The 24,675-nt window shown below is 41.1% G+C and overlaps 1 protein-coding gene across 1 annotated transcript in view; it reads left to right on the top strand.

Annotated features, from left to right (window-relative positions):
• The window catches only part of TEAD1 (TEA domain transcription factor 1), a 159,727-nt gene that overhangs the window by 54,131 nt on the left and 80,921 nt on the right, over positions 1–24,675 (top strand). Inside the window, 2 exon segments of the mRNA XM_040559380.1 lie at positions 69–137; positions 1,538–1,791. Of these exon segments, the coding sequence (XP_040415314.1) occupies positions 1,644–1,791 (148 nt within the window). The 5' untranslated portion in view covers positions 69–137; positions 1,538–1,643.

The raw sequence follows: 24,675 nt of genomic DNA on the forward strand, positions 1-24,675 counted from the left end.
TGGTTAGTGAGACTGCAAGACCACTCCCAGATTCCCCCATTTCAGCTTGTTTTTTTTTTTTTTTCAAGGCTCCCTAGCCTCTGATGGACTGGACTATCAGGTTTGGGATCTAGTGATTGGCTCATCGGTTAGCTCAGGTGAGGAGAGCTGTAAATACTTCTACTTTCAGGGAGTTCTCCAGCTCAAAAAGGTGTTTTTCCGGAGCTGCTGCAGCCTCCAACTTACTTATGTCCTCTTCTTTTCCATCAGCTGTTTGCCAGTGTGCCACTTCTCACCTGTTTAGGATGTACTGAGAGTCTGCTGAAAGGTGTGTTGGTGTTAAGCTGGAGAGGGGCAGGTGGGGATATCCCCTTCTTCTGCAAATAGAAGGGGCCTGCTCTCATCTCCCCTGATAAAAATAAGTGTTTTATACATGTATATTTTTTTCAGTGTTCAGGCAACTAACTGGATTTTTAAGAGCGTGTGCAGCACATGCATGCATGTTTGAACACTCCTATCCATTTAGATCAGTTAGAGTCACCAAACTTCTTTTTTTTCAAAATAAAACTGCATTATGCCTAGACATGTTGAGCCAAATCTGTTCCTGGTGTTATTTCACTGACTTCACAAAGAATTACACCAGAGATGAATTTGGTCTGGTATAGCAGCTTTTTTGCCTGGAGCAAATCTTTATAGCAGGGTTGTATTTCTCTCAAAAATATAAAAGGAACACTGACAGATCTGCAGCTCTGGTGGTGTAAGCAGGTGCAGCTATATTAAATTATTTCTTATTATATAGATTTAGCAACTTGAAGATTGTAATTTTTGTTCTGCTGTGGTTCTGTGACAGGGACCTTTTAAAACAGGCAAAATATATATCTTTTCATGTAATTCCTTTCTCTGGTATTATCACTTTAAAGATTTCCATTTGTACTTAGCTCAGATTCTGATTGTATTATATATTTGGGTAAGATCTGAAAAGTAGAGCCTTTTCTAGTTAATCATATTGATCTATGTTGTCGCTAGTGTAATTCCATGTACTCCACGACATCCAACATCCAGATGAATACGAACGATAGTTTTTATTTTGGGTTTTAGGTTTAAGTTGTTTTAGGCTCCGGTGGTCACTGTGATGTAAATGGTGGTACTTCCTTTCCAGCCAGTGGAAAGGAAACTGATTTGCCCCTGCTTGAGGGTCTGGTTTGTTATTTTACAGGTGCCAGTCTTACGCCAGATTGAATATGTTATGTGTTGTAGAGTTTTCCCCAGTATTAAGACCTATTTTGTCAATCTGTGAAATATAACCTGATGCTATGTGCCTTCATGTAATTGGATGTAGAAAATGTGTGGTAGAGTTCCTCTTCTGACAACCTTATTGTTCATCCTCCACTGATTTGGGTTAGAACTGTTGTTAATATTTTACTTTTCCTGGATGCTTCCCATGCTCACGTTATTCCCATTACTGCTCAGCTGCTGTTAACTTAGAATCAGAAGTAACCAGAAATGTGTGCCTGAAGTTCCATGTCCTTAATGCCTTGTGGACTTGTTTGTTTTGTAGGTTTATTTCCTTTAAGACTCCAAGCTTAAGCTTGGAGACCCCAGCCATCACCATTGAGCCCAGCAGCTGGAGCGGCAGCGAGAGCCCTGCCGAAGATATTGAAAGAATGAGCGATTCTGCAGATAAACCTATTGACAATGATGCAGAAGGTGTCTGGAGCCCTGACATCGAACAGAGCTTTCAGGAGGCTCTAGCTATCTATCCACCATGTGGGAGGAGGAAAATCATCTTATCAGATGAAGGCAAAATGTATGGTAAGTGGTGCACATTTAGCCTTTGGAAATAATTGTCCCAGTGCGAGCTGTAAAGGACAGCTTGTTTTTCTACACAATTCCTGGCTCTGATTTTAGTAATTATGGAGTAAATCTTGAATAAATCTCTGAAGTTGAGAGAGCTCTGCTGGGCTGATGTGTTGCTCAGGATGGTCCCAACTAGTCCTTTCACTGCTGGCACTTGGAAGCAATATTGATGCATAAATGCGTCCTTAATGAATGCTCTAATTTGCCTAAAGGGGAATGTTTAAAAGAAGCTTTTAAATGTGTCACTCCTTGAGCATAAAAAATACGTAAGCGTTTTCCTTATTTTTGCAATAAATGGTGCAGAAAGAGAAACGGGAAATACAGTGGCAGGATCGCATGGCAGAACATACAATATTAAATTGGGAAGCTATAAAGTTCTTGTGTTCAAAAATCTTCTCAAAAAAAGATGCAAGTTAGGGGGTGCTTTTGTGCCTTTCTTTTTCTTTCCTTTTTTTTTTTTTCTCCCTTTTCTCAGTGCAGACTGCTATAAATCAGATGATGTGCTGACAGCATTCCATAAATATATGCTCCACCGAGGGATGCTGACATTTGCACACACTGTCCGGGCCTCTGTTGCTTTCGTCCCACTCATCCAAGCTCTCTTGCTCCCAAGGCATGGTCGCTTTTTTCTTTTCCATTTTGCAAACTTTTCTTTGCGGGCCACGGAGCTGTCGCTCCAGCTCGTCGATCTGAGGGCGGCCGTGGGCAGGCGGTGGCTGTGTCTTTGGGGGATGCAGGGAAAGGCGGCCCTGCCTCCCTACCTGGTGGGGCTGTCCCCAGGCAGAGGAGGGGGTGGCTGGGACCGAGTGCAGCCCCGAGCAGATGGTGCTGCAGCTGCCACCAGCTGTGCCCCCGCGCCCCCCCCGCGTGAGGTCATGGAAACGGACACTGCTGCTGCCGGCGGTGGCGGCGTTTCGGGGGGGTCACCGGCAGCGGGACCCGGCCTCCCCTCGCAGCTGCCATGTGACCCTGGCGGCCACACGAAGCGTGGTGTCTGGAAAAAGCGAGTTGTGATGAAGCATCTCAGCTGCCCTTGGCAGAAAGTTGCTGGGCCCCGGTTTCCTGCCCGGGTGTTTGCTTTCTCTCTTTTTCTCTTTTTCTCTCTCTCTTTTTCTATCCCCCCTGCCCCATACAGGGGAATATAATTTCTCTTGTCCTCTTCTTCTTGCCATTTTCTGCGTGTTTTGATTGCATCTTGTTGTTGTTATTTTCCTTTGGAAAGGGGAAGATGATTTGCTTAATTAGAAGGTTGTGCTCTTTCTAGGAGGATATGAGCATGTATATACAAACAAACTTATTGTGTATTTATGCTCAAAAGCTCTACTTAGGCTGGAATAGCCTCATCAACCAAAATAAGGGTGGCTGCGTTTTTTTGAAATCAGAATCCACAGCAATACCCCTGAAATCTGATTTATACTGTTTTAAAGCGTTCTTTGTGACATGGTATAAACTAAAGAAATTAACATATTTATCCACTCATTTTGACAATCACTGACTTTATTTAATGGTACTTTGGTACCGAATGTTACCATTTGTTAAATTATATGTACGTAGAAAACATTCATATACATTCATAGATATATGCATATCTAGTTGCTGATTATTACTGCTAGCTAATAATACCATAAGCATATATGCATGTCATATTTATTAATGTTCATCCTAAATCAACCTTTCAACCAGAAAAAGGAGGTGCGTGCATTATGCTGAAAACTTGACTTAAAGTGTTATCCTGATTGGGAAGAAAAAATGTGTTAGGAAGTGCAGGATACTATATTAGTAGAATTTACATCCTGACTTTGCAGTGGATGAACTCTTGTTTTCATTCTTTAAGCTGAGTAACTGCTTTGTAGTGTTTGAGGATTTGAAACCATGCTAGGTTTCTGAGGACTTTATAATAGAGTCTTATGGCCCTGAGAGCATAATTGTTCTCCAAGGATTTTGAAATCAAAACAGTGTAAGTGTTTTAGATTCTGTGTGGCATAATGAAAATAATTTAATGCCTTTTAGTGGCATACCAAGTTTATTTCACTTACAAGAGAGACATTGCAATATCTCTAAGCTTCCATAGTGTTGGGGGATATTGTAATTCATGAACCATGTAAGACAAAAGGTCAGTAGAGCACCATTTCATTTTCTGACTGAAATTACCTTTAGATATAGGCACTAGAAAAATATGATCTTTGCAGTGGCACATATAATGATCACTCTGTGTGGATTAAGTTAAGCAATTGTAGTTTTTTGTCTTCGGAGATGAGCAGAGATTTTGCTTGACGAAGCATTCTAAGTCTCTGCCTTTGATTTAATGAGAGCTTCGCAACGTCCATGTAACCAGAAGCCAGAGTTTCTTCAATGTTCTCTGCGGTGGTCTGAAATGGTCCTTGAAAGTGAGCTTTCTGAAGGGGGCTGTGCATGGGCTTGCAGGGCACGGAGGGACTGCAGGGCCCCTGCCCGCTGTGCCGCCCGGGCTGTCGCAGCATGGCCCGCACTGGCACAGCCATCCCGGCAGCACCAAGGGACTGCCGTGACCTCTCCTGGCAGCCCGGATCGCTTCAGCTGTTCCACTACAGCTGTGATCTTGGACGGGAAGGGGAGGGGAGGGTGTTTCCCTCTCCCCTTGCCTTCCCAAAAAAGTAACTTACGGCGCTAGAAGGGGATGAGAACTGAAGACTTTCTTTCAGTCCTGCTCCCACAGAGGGGTGTTTTGGGGCCCTGTGGCTGGGGAGGGAGGAGGGGGATGCCGTGGTGCTTTGTGGCCCTGGGGCATCCTTGGTTGTAAGGACAAAGTCGTGACCCGCATGAGGCTGTGAGCATTTAAGTCTGCCACTGACCCTACCACCAGTCCTGGATTATGGCTCCTTGAAGAAGCCCTCAGAAAACAAAATAAAAACTTAATAAAACTCTTGTTTTTGAATTTATAGGAAATGATTGGGTAAGAAGCAAAGACACTTGTTTTGGTTCAGAGGGGGCAAATTCCAAGAACCTTAGTTTGGAAATTCTTGAGAGAAAGGGAGTGCGCACTAAGGCCAAGGGACAAGTGATAAGGCAGCAGGAAAGCGCTGACTATCATTCCTCTTCCCCCTGCTGTGTGTGTGTGCTTGTGCACTCAAGATGATCTTACAGTTTTGGCTTTGCTACTAACTACTACGGTATTGACTAGTAAATGGGGAGTGCAGAGGGGGGGGAAGGTGAGGGAGGAGTAAATATCAAATCTTTGAGCAGAGTGGCAGGGTAAAGGAACACATCCATAACTTGAAGCCTTCCCTCTGTGGAAGTAGTTGAGCAAAGCCCATGGAAGAGAGACTCTGCTAGACTCATTTTCCTTTGTCTTCCAAGGTATTGGTAAGAATTTTTTTCATCTGTACAGCATCAAAAGAAGAATTGATTAATAGCAAATATCAGCCACTAGTCTGAGGTGGGACACCCTATCATTTATTTCCCCTTTAAGAGATTAATTCAAATGAACCTCTGTGCCCCTGCTTCTCCAGTACATAGTAAATACTCTAGCCCATTAGAGGGCATTGGCTGTCCTGCATTTGTACTTTGTTCAAATTGTTGGTCTTTCACTGCTGACAGTTTAGTTACTCGTAGCAATTCCTGTGAACTCACTTACTGGCAGGATATCTGCCTGTGCTTGTCTTTGCTCCTGGGAGAGTGTTTTGGAAAAGATTAGAAGAATGAAAGCTGCTGTGAAATGCAGCCCTACTTTTATTCCTGATGTAACACTGAAGTCACTGGAGTTACCACAGGAATGGATTTGGCCCTGTGTGCATGTTTTCGTCTTTTTTGAAATTTAGCTACACTGAGGTGAAGCTTTAGTGCAGCTCCAGGGACAATACCACAGCAACGTAAATTTCTGCAAGTGTAATAATGCCTACAGATAGGTTACAACCAACATTGCTAACACAGCCTTAAGGTAGCAAAGGTGGCTTTTGCCTTTAAGACTTAAAAATAATTTGATCTTAATTTCTGCAACATGTGATCAGCTCTTCAATTACAAATGAAATTAGTCATTGTGATTTACATTGGAGGTATTCATCTGTACATCAAAACTACATAAGAGTGCATTAATGAGTACTTAAGAAGGAAGTTTTTAGTTGCTTTACAAAGAGGACTAACTACTATTTAATGTGAGAAGGTGCATAGCAGCCTTTCGAAACTGTTGTATATATTTATTAGGTCATGCATAAAACCTCTTGGCCTGAGTTACCATGATAGTAAAGGAAAAATGATACTTTCATAAAAATTTCTGTTCAGATGATAGAATTTTTGTACAATGAATAGTAATAATCTTCATTTCCAAAGCACCTTTCTCTAGGCTTATGTGATTCTGTAGGTAACTGCTATTACTAGGTGTCTTTCTGGGTTTCTGTAAGGAAATTGTGAGCTAACTAGCTTTATGAAGAATACAGTAAATTGCTGCAAATTATTTTTACCATTGTTTTTAATTTTAAAAGTTCCATGCAAGTTACTGCCTCCATAAAGGCATCAGTACCTTATAAAGTTTCCACAGTATTAAATATATTTGAATGTGAATAAGGTATTTGGAGTGATGAAATACCAGATGTGAAGTATCAGGTTGCATGTTTATTCATCTGTTATTGCAATCATTTTACAAAGATATGTTCTTGTTTTTTTTTTTTTCTTTTTTTGTGTCTCACAGCAACATACACAAAATGCACTGGAGATTGGACTTGTATTATGAAAGTTACTGTTTGGGTTTCTTAGATTGTAAACAAGTCTGTCTAGAAACATTCTTGCAGTCCTGTGATTGCACACTGCGTTACATCATGGCACAGTGCATGCATGAAGGTGGTTGCAAGTGTGTGCTGAGTGCTTGGCAGTCAGTTAAAAGTAAAGAAAATGAAGGCTCAAAGATACAGAGTCTGTTTGAAAAGTTATTACTTAAATTGCTCAGATTACGAACAAATCTGCCTATCAACATTTTTGTAATCGAGTAATGTTCTTGCAACATCATGACGCAGTGCTTGCAAGAAGGCCTCCTGCTTTTGTGAGCTGAGCATTAGGCTGTGCTGTCATTAGAAATGAAGGTTATGGGGTTTACTTGTTGTCCAGCATTTCTGGAATGTGCGGGATCAGGGTTTAATCTTTCCATGTGGGCTTTCAAGAGTAAATTGTCAACAATTTGGGATAAAGTGTTAGTCTTCACAAGATGGAGGTGGGGTTTGTTTGTTTCATCTGTTTTTGTTTTTTTCTCCCTCCCCTCTGCCATAAGTTGCTGTCCTCAAGAGAAAATCTAAGTGGGATTGTAAGAGCTGCGCATGATAAGGGTATCAACTCCTACCTGGGGAGCAGGCAGAAGAGAGCAGTCTGTGGAAAGCACCGTGTCTGAAAGTGTGAGTGATGTTGTTCAAGGTTATCCATAGCACAGCAATCGAGTACTCCCTTTGGCTGTGTTGGGTCAGGAGAATAATGTATTCCAAAGGAAAGCGGAAGTAATACTAACAAGTTTCGCTGAAAAATTTTGCGCCAAAAAGAGCAGAATATCCTTTGGAAGTGCTTTTTAACACTTTCCTTTTTTTTTTTTCTCCTCTGTAACAAGTATCTTGTCTTTAGTCATCTTTATAAAGAAGGACTTGCAGAAAGTTGTTCATATCCTGCTCATGGGAAACAACATCAGGTAAACAGTTACCTTTGTTTAGAGGAGTTAGTAGCAGCATTAGTTCTTGCCTGGAACTAAGTGGAATCTACAAGGGCAGGTTCAGATCAGGTATTTAACCACTTAACAGTCATTTAATGGCTATTCCTACTCAAATGTCTGTACTAAATAGAATAAGAGGATGTTTTTCCTTTATGACATTGTTTCTTTAGTAAATCCCTTGTTTAGAAATTATGCATATTAGAATGAGAGCACTGAAGTGATGCAACCTCCCTAGAACATCCAGGATATGTTTAGGAGATTGTCTAGTGTGATTATACTAGTTCATTTTTCTTCCAACTCTGATTTCACAAGATGAACTTGTGATACTGTAATTGCGGAGGCACAGTTTTTAAGCCTTAAGAAACAGGCTTCTCTCCCGCTAGGCGTTAGTTAAAACAGTCTTGATCAGGCTGTTGTAGTGTGTTAGTTGGTTTTGCTGTAGTGAGAGCTCACGAGTTGAAAATTCTGCATGTAGATAGCATAAAAGAAAATGTACTTATTTACTTGATCTGTTCCCTTGCAGAACGGTGATCCCTCTTAAAAGCATGTCAGGGTGAACATCTTTCGGTTCAGGCAACATAGAGACAACTTGACATAGACAAATAAGACCCACGCTCACTTAGGAGTTGTGCTGGTCTGTCAGGTTTGCGCTCTTTTCCGTGAGACCAGTATGAGATTGCTGTAGAAGTGTCTCCTCTCTTACCAGCTTCAAATACCAGCTGAATTATCTCACACAATCCTAGCAGGATCCCACTGATCCATATCCCCAGTGCTTGAGGGTGTGTGGAAGGGGAGTTACATTTTTGTTAGGCACCACTATCCTGGGCATCATTATGGAAACAGGAGAGGAAAATGTATAAATTGTTATTTTATGGAGAGACTTGGACAGTGCAGAGTGCGACTTATTTGGCCAGGAAGCAGAGAAAAACTGGTCAAAAATTGACCCCAGCACAACCACCACAGTCAGCACCACAATGGTGGCTCACACCAGCATCCAAGAGCTGCTGGAACTGGACACTCCTGGCCAGCTGTTCAAGCCAGGCAGATCTGGGGCCAGTGAGATGAGTGGTGAAAGCCAGGCATCCGAACCATGTTGAGAGGGAAACTTCATCCTAACATTCCCCTTCTCCCCTAGTAGATTTGCACAGTGTGGGTGTGATTACAAATAACAGGACAGGGAACAAGGGACAGTGGCAGCACAAAGAACTACTTACAGCATTTTTGGCTTTCTGGAGATGTGCAGTTTCCTAGAGAAATGGGCTTATATCCTGCCCCACACCTCACAGGAGTGAGATCGGGCTAACTGTTGGAGAGTAAATGCAGTGGTTGTGACATGAGTCTTACACAATTCCCAGAGGGCCATGCTATTCAAAATTAATATGTATCGTAACTGTCTTACAGGGATTTCCTCACAGATGCATGCAGGATTTTTTTGTGATGCCCTTGAGAAGTTGTAATCATACCATTATATGAATATTTTCCTATCCTACAAACAGTTTAATGTGGGACACTTGGCCTGGAACATCAGAGAGAAACACTTCAGTGTCTGGGCTTCCAGATGATTTCAGTCTGACCATATAGTTTAAAGAATTGGACACTAATGGATTAACAGTTTACAGACTTTCAGTGGAAGTAATGATTTAGCTAAAAGAAAAAGCTTTCTCTGAAGCTTTTTTGGTTTTGTTTTTGTTCTAGGCAGACTAAAATTTTTACATTGGATGATTAAAGGACATGTTTTTGAAAGCAAAAATAATACGAATTAGGGGAAGAAGGAGAGAGATGAACATAAATGTGCTAATACCATGTCATGAATACCCTTTTAAATGTAGGGAAGTAGTATGGCTTGTTGGACCCATTGTACAAGGGACAACAGTGCATCCCAGATGCACGAGGAAATTGAAATCCTGAGGGATCCTTGCGCGCCATGTTTGTTGCTGGGGATGTCAGTCAAATACCAGCACAATGTTACCTCAAATAAGCACAGTTAATAGAAACTGCAGTCAACATGTACATTCTCTAGTGTGAGAAGTCAGTGTACTATTGCAACTGCTTAATTACAGCCTTCCTACAACAGCTATCTCCAACTAGGTCAAGCCTCTTGAGGATTTTCCTGGATATTGGCAGATTTTATGCTTTTATTGAGGTATTCTTTCTAGCTCATTCAAAAATAAATAAATAAACATGAGAGAGAAATCCAGAGATCAGGCTGTCTTGCACCTATACAATCTGATAGAATTTAGGAACTTGCCACAGAGCAAACAAAATTTGGCCTACCTTTGTAAGGGGGCACTAAGCTTGCTTGAGGTTATCCTGTGTATAAACCATCAAAACAGATCAGAATATCAACCCAATTCCTTGTTTGGTTGTGTTCCTCAGAAGAACTAAGATTGGGCTCAAGTGGGCAAAAATGGAATTAGCTTGGGCCTAATGTTGGTTCGTTTCCAGGCAAAGGTTGCGAGCTTGATGTCTGGCAGTTTTGGGGAGAGCAGCACAGAATATATGCCTGTGGGTGTCAGGAAGCATATTCCAGTAATCTGTGTGGAAGTAAGTGATCTAGATTATACTGCATTTGCATTTCAAATTTATTTGCCTGAAGTTGCTTCACTTTTGCTTGCTTCTACCTTAATGTCAACAGGTGTTTGGTTAGCATGAAAAAGGAAAGCATTACTTAAATATAAATTGTAGCTTAATTTGTGTTTTATGTCATATTAGCAATGCCAGTGGGTAGGGAGCACAGATTAAAAAAGCAACTTCAGCCACTTGGATTCAGCATCAGAGTTTTACCCCTAAACTAACAGGCAACTGTACTATCTTAGGTATCAGGAAAAATGAAATGTTAACCTGAATGGTTCCAGTTCCATTTGGTTGTGGACAGCAGGCTTACTGTTATTTATGGATATTGTTGACTACTGTAAATAAGTAATAAAATAATTATCTGTAGGAAAAGTAGTCTTTGAATTATATTAACAGATGCCTTCATGTGATCTGGTGACTTTAAATTTTAATTCTTAAAACGGGAATTGCATTTTCAATTGTTTAGTTCTTCCTTAGCCAGATTGTTGTCAAATCTTCTAGTACAATTGCTTATGAAAGAAATGCTTACTGATGGGTACATACATATATGCACACGCATGTGCGAATAAGTGTGTGTGTGTATATATATAACTTATTCCTCTTTCCGCCAATTAAAATGGATTTAAAAGACCTCAACAAGGGGATCTACACACAACAAACTGGCTACTGCTTGGCTGGCACCCTTCCTTCTGTGCTTTGGTTACTATATGCATCCCACTGGGTGAGCTGTCTGCAAAGAAATATTGTAATTCACATTCATAGTAGTTATTAAATAGGTATGTATGTTGGCGTATGTTTAGATAGGCGAGGTATGTAAACTTTTATTGTATGTTACATGTTTAGAGAGCATGATGTATTTTTAGCTAGAGGAGGTCTAATTACCAGAGGCTGTGAAAGTGCTGAGGAGAATTACCTTAAGGGAGAGCGTACTGAGGAGCCACATGCAGAATTTTCCGTCTTGCGTGGCAGTGACAAAAGAGTACGGGAACTGTGTAACAGGGCTGCCAGAGGAGTGTCATTAGCAGATGGGACAGCTCAGAAAACCCTTTGGCCTGGCCTGGTTGCCCCAAAGATAGTAAGTAGATCTGTCGCAGCCCCTGTTTGGTAGCAGCTGTGCTGAGTTCCTGCTGGCCTCTGCAGGCCTGGAACGTGCAGTGCTGGCATGGGGCTCTGGTGTGCGAGGTTAGGAAATGGGAAACAGCAGGAAAGATGCATTAGAACTGGAAATACTGAGCAAAGATAAAAGTGAGGTAAAAATGCAATGAAAAGACCACTTCTATTAAAATTATGAGACAGGAAGTTTTACAAGCTGCCTCTACCCCAGTAAAGAAAAGAAGTATAGAGAGATTAAATAACTTGTCCAATGTCATTAAGAGCTTTATAGCAGAGCTGGGAACTGAGCCCTCTCCCCACCAGTGCCATCTATGGTTTAATGCTGAAGGGGCCCCTTTCACAGTTTATCCAGTGATCACTGGGGAGCTTAGGACAACTGTGGCAAAACCGTGTTTCCTGCACCACATCCTGTGGACTAGGAGAGCAGGCTGCATCTTCTTAAAAGTACAATCTCTGCATAATTTGACCACAGGATGCCTTGCACCTCTAATAAGGGAGTTGGCTAAGTGCCATTTTATTATTATTAGACATTTGTTTAATATAGTAGCTCCTTGAAACCAAACACAAAAAGGTCCTTGTGGTGCTATATACCACATACAAATAACAGACATCTATTAAAAGTCTAACATCTATATGGAGAAGAGAGAGAAAGTGAATGGGAGTGTGAGGCAGTATTTAGCTCTATGTTGATACTCCATGAGATGATGTGAAATGTGTCCCATCCACAGAATAATATAGAAGCTGGTGAAAATAAGATGATTTAATTTGTTCATAACATCGTTATTCAAGGAATAGAAAAGTATGTAGTTTATCCAGAGACATAATCTAAGAGGTTTTTACTCTGTGCCAAGCTAAAATTCTGCTATTACAGATTTAGAAAATATCTTGGGCTCAATTTCCTCCTCAGTTACGCTGTTATAAATCTAATGGAGTTGTTAAAGATTTATGGCAGTGTAACTGAAGGCAGAATTGGGTCCCTTATGTTTAAAACTTAGTTAGCCACATAAGTAATAATTTCTGTTTTCTAGGCAAGAGTTTAAGAATCTTGCAGGCCTCTGTTTCTGTAAAAGAAATATGAAGTACAGCAGCATGGTTGAGTGATTAATGCTGGAAGGGATGTCTAGGGGCAGGCTGAATTGGCTGGTGTGGAAAAATCCATGTGCAATTCAGATTTAGGATCTGTTTGCAGATGCCCCATAATTTAAAATGTCAAAAAAAAACCCAAACCTTAGGCTTTCATGTAGCAAATTAATACATTGCTTGTTCAGTGTGCACAAGCTTTACTTAAGTAATAGCCTCATATGAGGTGTGAACTCATCCCATTCCCCTTAGTAGGGACTTAACTTCAAATTTGATTGTGACCCTTTAAATCCTAACAGTATCTAAATCATTTAAAAAAAAATCTCTCTTTTGATTTTATATAAATTACATATTTAATGACTTAAAAAGGAAAAATGTTGCCTTATATATCCAGACCTTAAGAAATCTTGTGTTAGCACAGATGTATTTTATCCATTGGCTTTTCAACTTTAATGGAAGGGACTTTCTAATAAGCAACTGGCTATTGGTTTTCTCAGCTTTCACTTAGGAAAAGATTTCAATATTTGAAGTCTCTGAAAAATGAGTTAGGGTACGTCTATATACTGTATGGAGGTGCCTGGTCTGCCTAAGCACAGCCTGCGCAGCTATCGCAGTTGTATTGTGAGCAGCAGCTGCTGGGCTGCCCCTTCCCAACCGTCTGTTGGTATTGAAAAAAACAACCAAATCCATACTTAGAAGTCATGAGTGTCAGGCGTCAATGCATCAGTCAGGACTGCATTAAACCCCAGTTCCTTGGGGCACCCGCTTCCTGGAGCCACCGCAGGGCAGAGGGTTGCCTTGCTGCCTCCTCCACCCAAGTGTCACGTCATGGGAGGCAGCGAAGGTGATGGGCTCAACCTTGAGTGGGGGCTGAGGGTGCTGGTGGTGTCCGTGTTCCCCTGCATCGAGGCGGGGAGAGCCCTGGCATGCTGGCGAGGCTTGGCAGGTATCAGTGGACCTTGGGTTCACTTGGGGCTGCCGTGCACCTGGGCACTTTACTCAGAGGCACACAGCGATGTGCCTGGAGCGATACTGGTCGGGGTTTTATGTCACTTGTGATAATTTTAAGTTTTTTCTACGGAGTACTGTAGGCCTACAATGAATTATAGAAATAATAAAGAGTCATAATACATAGCTAACCAGAAATATAAGCCCTTTAAAATAATGTAGACCAATACCTTCTCAGAATAGCTGATTCTAATGTAAATACATTATTAAGGTCCGAGGCCTATTTTTGAGAACTTTCTTTAGGAAGGAATTGAAGAATTAATTTTTCTGAGCTTTCTGAGCATTGTAAGTAATAATTTTTAAGATGTAAGAGAGAATAATAGATTAGGTACATTATATTGTCTTAAAAGTGATTTTTCAGTGGCATTTTTATTAGCTGTGAAAGCAGTAACTCTGAATGATCATAAATCATTTCAATGTTTAATACAATCCTGGCTTGATGCACTGATTCACGATACCTGTGACTCCTAAGTATGGATCTTATTTGGTTTTTAAATACTGATAGGTCATTAATTACCTAAAAATTAGTTCAAATATAAGTGAATAAACCACCCTGTTGTCATTTCTTGAGGTATTTTGCAACCTAAGCAAAGGTTCAGGTATTCCAGATATGATAGATGTGCAGATTGCATAAGACGTTATGCATTGCTTGCTCTAAGATACAGAGTCCTGTCTGCCCTTAAACCCTTTGTTCTCTTGGCTGAATGCAGTTAATTAGCAACCGTCTCCATAGCAACTGCCTCATAGTCCAAAAACATTGTCTCGTTTTTGCAGTTTAGCTTATCACACTGTTTACCTGAAGGGCTTTTCACTGTGTTGAGTCTCATTTGAGTTGGCTGCATGCCTGCTCATGGAAGTGAATTGTCAAGATAGAAAAACACCATGGCAGCAAGATGCTGAACAGGGCCCTGTGTGTGAAAGCAAAAACATTTTAAAAGTTCTGTGGAAACAGAAGTTGAAGGTTGAAATGATTTATGTCCAGTTTTAAAGCATGTGACTTGCCAGAAACACCGTGTATTTTGAAATGCAGCTTTACTTCTGGGCCTTCTTTACTGTACTGCAGGCTGCCCCCTGTGCTGTTCCCTTGCCCGTCACATGCTCAAACCTGTGAGCCTCGCAGGCACAGACCTTCTTCCTCCAGGCCTGTGAGGAAACTTGCCTCCCTCCACACCTGGGCCGCTTCAGAAAGCTCCAGCCTCTGCACTGAGAGAACGTAGCTGTACACTGGTCAGCCGCGCTGGGTGTTGCAGTCCTGTTTGTTTTACTTTGTGTTGACAAGGTTTCAAGGGAAACCTGTGAGTGTTGGTTCCATGCAATAAATTAATTAGGGAGAGAAGTAGAAGAGTTATCATGGTCATATAAATTTAAATACTCAGGAGATTTAGGCTTATTTATATGAGCCATGAAAATGGTGTTAAAATATCTGCCAGGTATTCATATGATTGAGATAGTAACAGTAGGCACAAATTTGTATTAACACAACTGTCAGTATGGGATGGGATACCTAAATCATGTTCAAAGTTCACGCAGAGGGGAGTCCACATATGCACACACCTCTACAGAGGCTTACTTGAAGGTGTGAGTGTGTCACTGAACTGACAGTGAAGTCCCTCTGGTGCTCTGGCCTGACATTGGTGTCTGGCCTGAAACCAGAATGCTCCTGGCATGAGAAGCCTCATGAAAAGTACCAGCATTTTCTTGTTTGATGGACATTTTGCTCATTCATGCTTGTTTGTGGTTTTTTGATTGTTCGCTTGTAGCGGGCAGTGTGATGGATGAGAGGCTGATTTAGCCTGGGGTAGTTCTCATTTCCTCCGAGGCAGAACAAGAGCCAGCTTGTCAGCCAGCCATGCCGGTAAGCACTGGGCTGCCTTCCGTTTTGCAGAGACAGTTTCAGCTGGCAAACCTTGCTCTCCCTTGTAGCCCAAAATGGCGTGTGGGGCTGCTGCATCTTCATGGAAAGGCTTCATTTTTGGTACCATATATTAGAAACAGACTTTCCATACATTTACGAAGGTGTTTGTGGTTCTTTTGGGATAAAAAAGCAGGATGTGTGCAAACCCTGCCAGTGTTGCTGGTGTTCTCCATTATTCCTATAGAGCATCTGCTCGATAGAGGGTTATTCTCTGTTCGTGTTAATGTCTCGCTCACACTATTCCACATTCACTATCATTATTAGTAGTATTTGAATTATAGCAGTGCTGAAAGTCTGCAGGCAGGATAAAGGCTCCATTGTAGGTCTTGTGCACACAAGACGAGACAATCTCTGCTCTGGCTGTTTACAGTCTGTTTTAAGACCAGTTGCATAAGTGGGTTTATCATATGAATAGCAGGGAGGGAGATAAAATTGTAAAAATGATAGGAAATCCATGGTTAAATGGAATAACTGTTCTAGGTATCTTTCAGATATTCAACGATTGTTACATTTCTCTCTAAAGTAAATAAAATGCTTTTCTTTTTCCCAGTGGGCAGTCACTGCTGGTCATCCTGGTGTGCCCAGGCAGCCAGTGGTACCCTGCAGACATTGCCATGGGGTGCTGTGGGAGAGCTGGGGGCTTGGGGCCAGAGGAGGCAGCAGGGTGAGCAACTTGTGGAGGCCTGGAGCAAAGGGTGGGAAAGATTGGCAGCGTGAGGGTTGCTGAAGAGGGGAACAATTCAACATGATCAATAGCTGCACTGTTTATCAGGAGCAAGCTGTCTGCACCCTTCAGTCCCTCACAGGGCATTACCCAAGTTTGTTTCCTGTGCTCTTTGGCTTAGTGACTGACACAGCTAAAAAAAACACAGATACTTGAAGGCAATCCCCAAGTAACTCCAAATGCTTAAGACTGTTTGGTCACGTTCACAGGTCTTATACAAACTTGCTTTGAATGGAAACCACAGAGAGCGTCCAAAATGTTAGGGTATTTTCCAACTTTTAAAAAGGTGTTTAGTGTTGTCAGCACCTTTGAATCTATGGCTCAGCTCTCCTGAAGCCGGACCTGCTAGATGTCTGTAGGGGTCCAGAAATGGAAAACTGTAATGGCCTGAAAATGCCTGCCAGAACTCAATATTATTTAATTAGCTTAAAGTAGAGCTTGGCAGATGGCAAAACAGTGGAAAGGACCTCCCTTTTTGAAAATATGGGACACATCCTCAGCTTGTATTAACTGGCAGAGTTCCACTGAAATTGGTGTTCAGCTTCTGTCAATTAGCAGGGAAAAGGAAAACTTTTTGAAAACAGGAAATGAGTTATAAGGCCACATAAGCTAAAAATGAGGTTCAGGTACAGAAAATAACATTTTTAAGAGTGATCCATTTCCAAAGTGACTGTATCCTTTACAGTCTTGTTTTTGTTGACATGCAATTCAGAGAAAGAATTCAGCTTGCTTTCCCAGAGCTGCATTAAGTCTGAAGAGCTTACTGCAGTGAAACATACTGTAAGGTGTTTTTTGCAGGTCACTCAGTTATGAAAGTAAGACATCAATAACTCATACTAGTAAAGCCAGTCTCTAAAGTTGTGAAAATTCACCTACTATGTGATAACCTTAACCAACCTCAACTACTTTTTTTTTAAAGAAATAGAGGGATCTTTGATTGAAAGTTGTGAGCTCAGTTAAATCTTCTCCAGGGAAAATTCTTGCTCAGATGAAAGCTCCCATATGTTTAAAAGCTGTTATCTTCTTACATTTTAATATTTCCCATTAATTGCTTGTTTTTAATTGGAAACATGAAAACAAAGCCTGAACAACAAAGCTGACTGCTCACTTATCCCATTACATGGTATCAGCCTGACAGATTCATTAAATCCATAAAAATATCGGATCAGAATTCCAGAATTGGAAATGAATTGAACTTGATAAAAGCAAAGCAGTGTTTACAATCTGTTTTCAGGCTGGCTTTTCTGTACCTGCTCATTTTTCTTTGAATTAAACCATCCATGTAATTTAAGAAGATACTGCAGGTTAACCCCATGCTATAGCATGTTGTAAGGCTTCAAAGTTCAGTGGCTACAAGCTGCGTATCAACTGCAGAAACAAAAGCAGTAAGCAGTAAAACTAATGTTAAATAGAGCAATAAAAGGGATTTGAGATATTGTTACAGTTTGCCAAACTTGGGCCATGCAAACATTTCACATTTCTAGAGCAGGCTCTGAGCTATGCAGGGACAAGCCTATCTGTGCTCCCACCTGCCAGGGGCTGTGCAGATTTAGCCGGTAGGAGAAGGAAAGCAAGAGAGAAATTGTCCAGTGATGTGAGGTGGCCAGCAGTTGCTGCATGAGACCAGACCATACTCCGGTCTGCTAGCACCGGGCAGGTGGTTGCCTTTTTAATTTTTATTTGTGATTTATTTTATGATTTTGTATAATCACGTGATATTTCATAAACCCATTACGTTAGATAGATCATGTGATTTATGATCTAATATGATTTATTTTATCTATGAAGCCACTACCTGCAAGCATCATTGCCGCAGGAAGCCTCAGTCTCGCCATGGTCTCGCTGGGCACCACTGTCCCAGTGGCTGGGGCAATGAGTCCTCCCCAGCTCCTGGTGCCAGCACCATGAGTCATGCCCCAGCCATTCCTGGAGTCACTGACCCCTGCTGCCACGCGTACCACCTTTGCTCTTGGAAAGTTGTTTTTTTTTAGCAGCAGACGTGCACAATACAGTGGTGTGGCCAGTCTGCTTGCCACGAGCCACTGACATGTCTCCTAACCCCCAGCAAAGGGCTGGAGCGGGTGGCCATGGGCTTTCCATGAAATGCAGGACACCCCTCTCCTCACCCACTTGCAACACAAGTCATTGGGAGCAGAGTCCAGCGCTGTGCCTCCAGCAGGCAAAGCTGACCCAGGTTTCTTCTGTCTTTCACATCAAGGAAGATTCATATATCCCCTACTAATGAATTACCAACCTTAGTAAATGCCTTCAGGGTGCTCTTCAGAAGCTGGAGGGCTCTGCTATTTTGGAAACCATCCATTAAAAATAATGTATTTTTCTTATGTATCCTGCAAATTAAGGAAGCAACAGAGAAAGCCGATGGGAGTCAACATGTGTGCAAGCCTGGAGACAGGCACGTGACATTTTGGTGTTAACAGTAGTATGACAGGTTGGCCTATTGTATGCCTGTTATTGAAACACCCAAATTACCTGAAAATTCATGGTTAAATGAGTAGATTTGCAATACAGTATGTAATTCCAGGTCTCGTTATTTTTACAGCACTAGACTATAACATGCAGTGTGAAATACTCCACAATTGCCAAATTGCTTGTGAGAATTGGAAGTTGTACTGGACAATCAAATGAATTGATGGGCTGGCTACCACAGGCAAAACTTGATTTCTAAGCTTGTGTAGATTAAACTGTGAAAGATAACCTAAGGTCATAGATATAAAGCCTAATAAGAGCTTTCTTTGAAGAAAATTGTCTTGCAGGTTGTTAAGAAGAACAATGTTAAAATACAGAACAAAATAGACAAAAATGTTATAGCAGGTTACACATAAAAGGCCAGATTCACCAGTGCAACTCCACTGGAGTTTCTTCAGCACAGATGAGGTGAGATTCTGGCCTGAAAACCAGCTCCTCTGGGAAATTACATCATGAAAAATCTGGCTCTTAGCCTTTGCAGTTGGGAGAGCGCTGACAAGGATGTATTTTTTGCATATATTCTTTCTGTCCCATTTTGGGACATTGCAAGGCAGGATTTCACGTTGTACTGAAGCTTGGCAGGGTGGTTCCTTAATTTCACTTATTGAATCTAAGTAGAAGCCCACTTGCAGGCAAAACTGTGGGGTCGTGGAAGGTTGAACTGAGGCCACAGTTTAGTTTTTCTGGCATTCCCTCCAAATAAGGGTTGTGTGTATGAGGGTGCTGCATGCATGAGAAAACCAGCCTGCTTTACACAATTTACCCCGTGGTCCTGTTGTCGGTGTAGCTGCTGCTCTGCCAGAAGTCCCTGCAGGCAGCTGGGGCTGAACACCTGTGCACATGCACGGTTTAGTCTGAATACCCCTGGAGAACACATACAAGATCGGTAACTTGTAAATGTAGGCTCAAATGCATTTCTTGCCAAAGAAATAACTGCTTACTATGTAAGTTAAAAATTCTGTTCAGGGCTTTGATACGCTACCTTAAATACAAAGCTGCTGTGTCTGATAAATAGGAGTGTGTGCATGTATGCGTCTGACCACTTTGTGTGTGTTTTAACATAATGGGTTTTATTAGGAGATCTGGGAGAAATTGGCAAGGAAGAGGCATGTGACCAATGAGTTTATTTTACAGCATTGCCCTCTTCATTCATAATCTAAGATACCAAAGACTGTGGCGGAGGCTGAAATGCAGTGGTGTAGGGAGACAAAAAGCAAATTCCCAGCTCTGTGAACATGGTGAGCCAGGGACAGGAGGGGCTTGTGCCTCAGGGGAGGAATGAAAGCCCAGGAGAGATGTAGTTTTTGCATCTGGATTTCCTGCACTGGTGCCTCACTTCGAGTGAAATTCAAGCCTTTGTGCAGAAACAGAGCAAGGCTGTATATCATTTAGGACCAGTCCAGTTAAAACTTGCAAAACTGGTATCTGTTTATATACCTGAGTTCAGTTCTTCATGGTATGGGTAGCTTCACAGTCTTCTGGGTTGTTGGTGGGATTTTTTGAGGGTTTTTCATAGGGCTGTTCAGATGGAAGATTTTGCCCTTTCAGAACAACGCTGTCCTGTTCAGCTCCCAGGGTACCTGTGGCAGCAGGGAGGTCACCACTGTCCACAGGGGGACGTCCACACTGGGTGGCTGGGTGTGTTGGCACCTGCAGCAACCACAGCGAGGTGACACAGTGCCCGCTGAATGTCCTGTAGCGACTGGCAGGCTGCATCTCACTTGTGTCCGGTGAGGAGCTGGCAGGGTTTGAACAGAAACAGGGCAGGCTAGACAGGAACAGCTGCTTTGTCAGGTGTGGATCACAGGAACAAAGTGAAAAGATGCACTGTCAAAATAAAGCCCTGACAAGCTGGAGGAGGAGATTTCAGAAACAGAGGGGAATTTGAATCTTCATTTATTTTCTGTGCTGTATGTAGAAAACACAGTTAAATGTCAGAGAAACATAAAGCATTTGCAGGTTAAGCAATGGAAATTTGGTGTTGAGGTTCTTAACTCTAGGTAGGTACTAAGCAGGCAGTTGGAAAGATGTCCGTTACCCGCAAAGTTCAGTGGGTAATGAAATGTAAGTGTATTTGTAAGCAGCAGAGTCCTTCATGCATTAATGCTACGCTATAAGCAGGTTTCTCATGCACTGCATTTCTCAACACCTTAAGTCACAGCGAGTATTTGTGATAACAGTCAGATTCAGATCCAAAAGGCACAATATTCAGCGCTGACTGCTTGAGTCTAGACCCCAAAATCCAAAACCAGGCAAGAACGGGGTGCTTTCTCTCAGAAATGCTCACAGTGAGCTGCTGTGCCACTGCAGTAACTGGAGCTTTAGAAATCATGTAAGGGGTTGTAACTGAGGACACTCCACATCCCAAAAGCCAGCCAGAAAATTTCTGAGCAGCTAACACTAGGCATGTTCTTGCATAGTTTGCTGAACTGCAATCTATCAAAATTAAATGCTTGGTGACGTCCTGGTTTCATTGAAGTCCGCAGACTTTATAGGGGGTTTCTTCTCTATGTGTAAAAACTGAGTGATGTTTTGGTGTGTGCTTGAAGGGTGATGGAAGATGGGGGCTTGTTCTTGTAGCTGAGGTTGGTGGAAACTCATCAGTATCTTCAATGGGACATGAGCTTCTCCAGCTGCTCCTGCTTACAACGCAAACACTCCACTTTATTTCCAAGGCTATAAGGTGTAGTCCCCATCTTGAGCTTATTAAAGCTCGCAGTAATAGATTTTTTACTGTTATTTGTATTAAGGTAGCATGTAAGAAATACTAAGTAGAGCAGAAAGCTCAGGAGAGTTTACCATCCAAGCCTGTTTAGCTGAATCATTTTTTCAAATGCCAGTAGCGCAGTGGAGGCATGAGGACTCGGTGCTGCAGCCCATGCTCAGTTGAGACCTCTTTCAGGTGAGCTGCAGGAGGGCTGGCATGAATAAGGGAATTTTTGCTCATCTTGGTAAAGGAAAGCAAGTGAGAGCTGAAACGTTTGCTTAAAGATAATAGGTTTATCTAATTACCTTGTCACACAGGTTGTTTTTTTTAAATTCCTCAACCACAGTTCTGTAATTATGACACTGAAGTTCAGTGAAGTTATTTCTGAATAGCTGCTCCCAAAGAAAATATGTCTGTTGCTGCTAGTGATGTTGACAAAGTAAAGTGTTCTATCACTTAGCACATTTTTATTAAGCAGTGGGTTGAAAGGCAGCATAATTTGAAAGCCCTGTCATATCTTTGATAAATGCTTTCTAACATTGCTGTGTTTTGCCCAGTTATGACAGAACCCATTACAATGACATATATTTCAGCTGTCATCGGTTTGGATCTGCATACACTCCAGGAAAAAAGCATTTCCTCTCCTCAAGAAAAAGGCCTGCTCTGCAGGACGGAAAGTTCCTCTAGTATAGGCTTGGGTGGGCCACACATGACAGACCCCAACAGGAGTTTTTTGGTTTGTTTGCAGGTCTGTTTTTGGTTTGTTTGCTTGTTTTTTGTTGTTATATAGCCAAGGCAGAAGTAGGAGGAAGATACCTCTGCTCACCCTACCAACTGGATCTGCTGCAGTGTATTTATTTATCCATTCATTTTTTTAATTTCGCATAGCAAGGTTCTGCTCTTGGATTTGAAAGAGAGGGTACTACTCAATATAAATAATATTTAGATAGGTATGTAACACGTTTCTTAACATTAGCATTCAGTTTAAAGCAGCATTTTTTATGGACCATTTCCATAGCTCCTCTACCAAGGAGAATTAATGTATTGGGTTTCTTTTGATAAATATGGAAGCTGACTGAATTTAAATATGGGTGTTATTTGAAAGTATACTACCAGCTGTAAGACCTTGTGATGTGTAAACTTTTGTGTAAAAGTAATAATGAAAGTTAAAAGAACATTATTTTCCTCTTAGTTATTAATTTCAAAATTCTTAATAATGTTTGTTTGACAGTTTATGGGGAACACAGAAGCCCCAGTGTTTTTCCCCACCATTGTCCATTTCTTGTGGTAAAAACGTTTCGTCATGAGAAGAAACACAATTAGGTACACTTCAGAAGCACTTCCAAATAAAACTAGGGCAAATACTTTGGTGTATAAATCTAATTATTATCAGAAACTGGGTTTAATAAATGAAATTGGTTGGTTGAAGAATAAAATGGATTTTGTCCCTTGAATTATTAACAAAAAATACAGTGTGAAATGCCATTGTAACTGGAATTGACAATAAATTCAGCTTTGGATCAGACCTCACATTGCTTGAAGTAAAACAGAGATATTACTCTGACTAATTTTGCATTGTAATAATTATTTAATGCTCACAATGAAGCCTTGTCCTTAGGGTTTTATGCTTTAGCTGTTTCTTACCCACGCCTTGTAGTTAAGTACAGACAAAGCTGCCATTTGTTGAAATGACATAATGTATATCAGTGTGTGTCAATGAAAAACATCAAAAATAGGCATTTTCTACTATAATATGTTAACTGTGTGAAGTCTGGAACAATTTCTTGTTCATCTTTGGATGTTTCACAAGCCGTACATATGTCATAAATAGATTTCTTTGAGTACCCATGGCTGTCATTTCAAACTTTTAACAGATCTTAATTTTTAGAGAAGTGGAACTCCCCCATTTGTGTTCTGCCATATGTTTTCAATTAACTCTAAGCTCTTTCTTTTCATATTTAGCACACTCATTTCATCCTATTGATCAGCAAACCCGTTGGAATGCTTGCCTTCTTTTTATTAAACTACTAAAAATGTGTATGTCTTGCATTTCAGTAACGAAAGATTTTGCTTGTTGCTGTGATGTTTGGTTTCAGACCGCTTTTACAAGTCTATAATGAAGGGCTTAATGTAGTATTGGAACTGAATTTTGGGTGGTTGGCTTTTTTTAATACAAGGGCTGCAGGATTATCTCTAAACACTATGTTTATATCGTGCTGATTGACTGGCAAACATCACTACTAGTTGAAATAAATGTGTGAAAATTCAGAGGCTCTAATACTCGTATTAGACATTGATGGTACAGCAGTAGCTCTTCTTTGGGCCTGAGCATTTTATGACCAAGTAATTTTGGTCTGAATAATTTCATTAGAAGTTGAAGTCAGAATCTTTTCTTCCAGAGAGTGAGAGCAGCCACGTGGGAGTTACCCAGTAGTAATGCAAGGAAAATCATGTGCCCGCTTGAAATAATATCATGGGCTGTTTCTTGCCCTTGGGCACAAATTTCTTACCCATGAAAAAGAGCCAGATGCTCACATTGTGTAAATCAGCGTGATTTTCACTGGCATGCATGAGTGCGTGCATGCCCATTTACACCACACGAGGATCTAAGATCCTTTTTCCTCAAGCTCCTTCTAGTTGTATTTCTTGACATATACTTAGATATCATCTAAGTGCTGACACTGTCAAGTACTGTATTGAATATCAAAAGGCTTCTCCATCTCAGATGGCAGCTGAGAAGACTGGACAAGCGTGGTGTGAAATTATCCTTAGGCTGTTGCAGGCTCTGTGTGTGGAAGCAATTTGTACATGCAGAACAAATACTTACAACCTTTTTTGTTCTAGCTTCTGTAATTATGAAAGCTCTGCGACTCAGGAAGTTTAGCAGTGTTTAGCCAGTATTTGATAACTGAATTATAGATGATCAAGCAAAAGAAGAACTAATCTGGGGAAAATCTTATTTTCACAAATATATGTGAGGCAGCAATAAGAAGCAAAAAAATAAATACAGAACACCAAAAAAACACACAAAACACACCAAACCTAACCCTTAGTAAGTGATTCATTTATTTTTGTAGTAGTAGTATTAAAAATATTTCAGTAAACAGGGCTGGAAGAAGAAAATCCACAGATGTTATTTAAAAATGTCAATTCTAAGGATATAAATGTTTTATGTTTTTATGAAGTTCACAAAAGAAACCCATCCATTGGCATCATACCTTGGAGTTGCCTGTCTGATGTTCTGTTTAAAACGTTTCTGTGTACTCATAATCATTCACGATTTTTAATATAATGTTGCTATGAACGTGAGTCCTTAATTTTAACTGTACATTTTTGCATCGGATTAGCTGTCCTTAGCTAATTATAAGGGCCTCTGTACTAGTTTTCTGCACAAGACACTCCTAATAGGAATGGTTACTCTGACAGATGTCTTTAATCTGTCAATAATGAGATTTTTCCATTTTATGCTTAGATGTAAGCTCTTTGGGGAAAGGATCATCTCTTTGCTGTCTTTGTACAGTGTTTAGCACAGTGGGTTTTGGCCTGTGATGGGGCCTCCAGTCCCCCTG

Source organism: Cygnus olor, chromosome 5, assembly GCF_009769625.2.
Source record: "Cygnus olor isolate bCygOlo1 chromosome 5, bCygOlo1.pri.v2, whole genome shotgun sequence".
Classification (NCBI taxonomy): Eukaryota; Metazoa; Chordata; class Aves; order Anseriformes; family Anatidae; genus Cygnus; species Cygnus olor.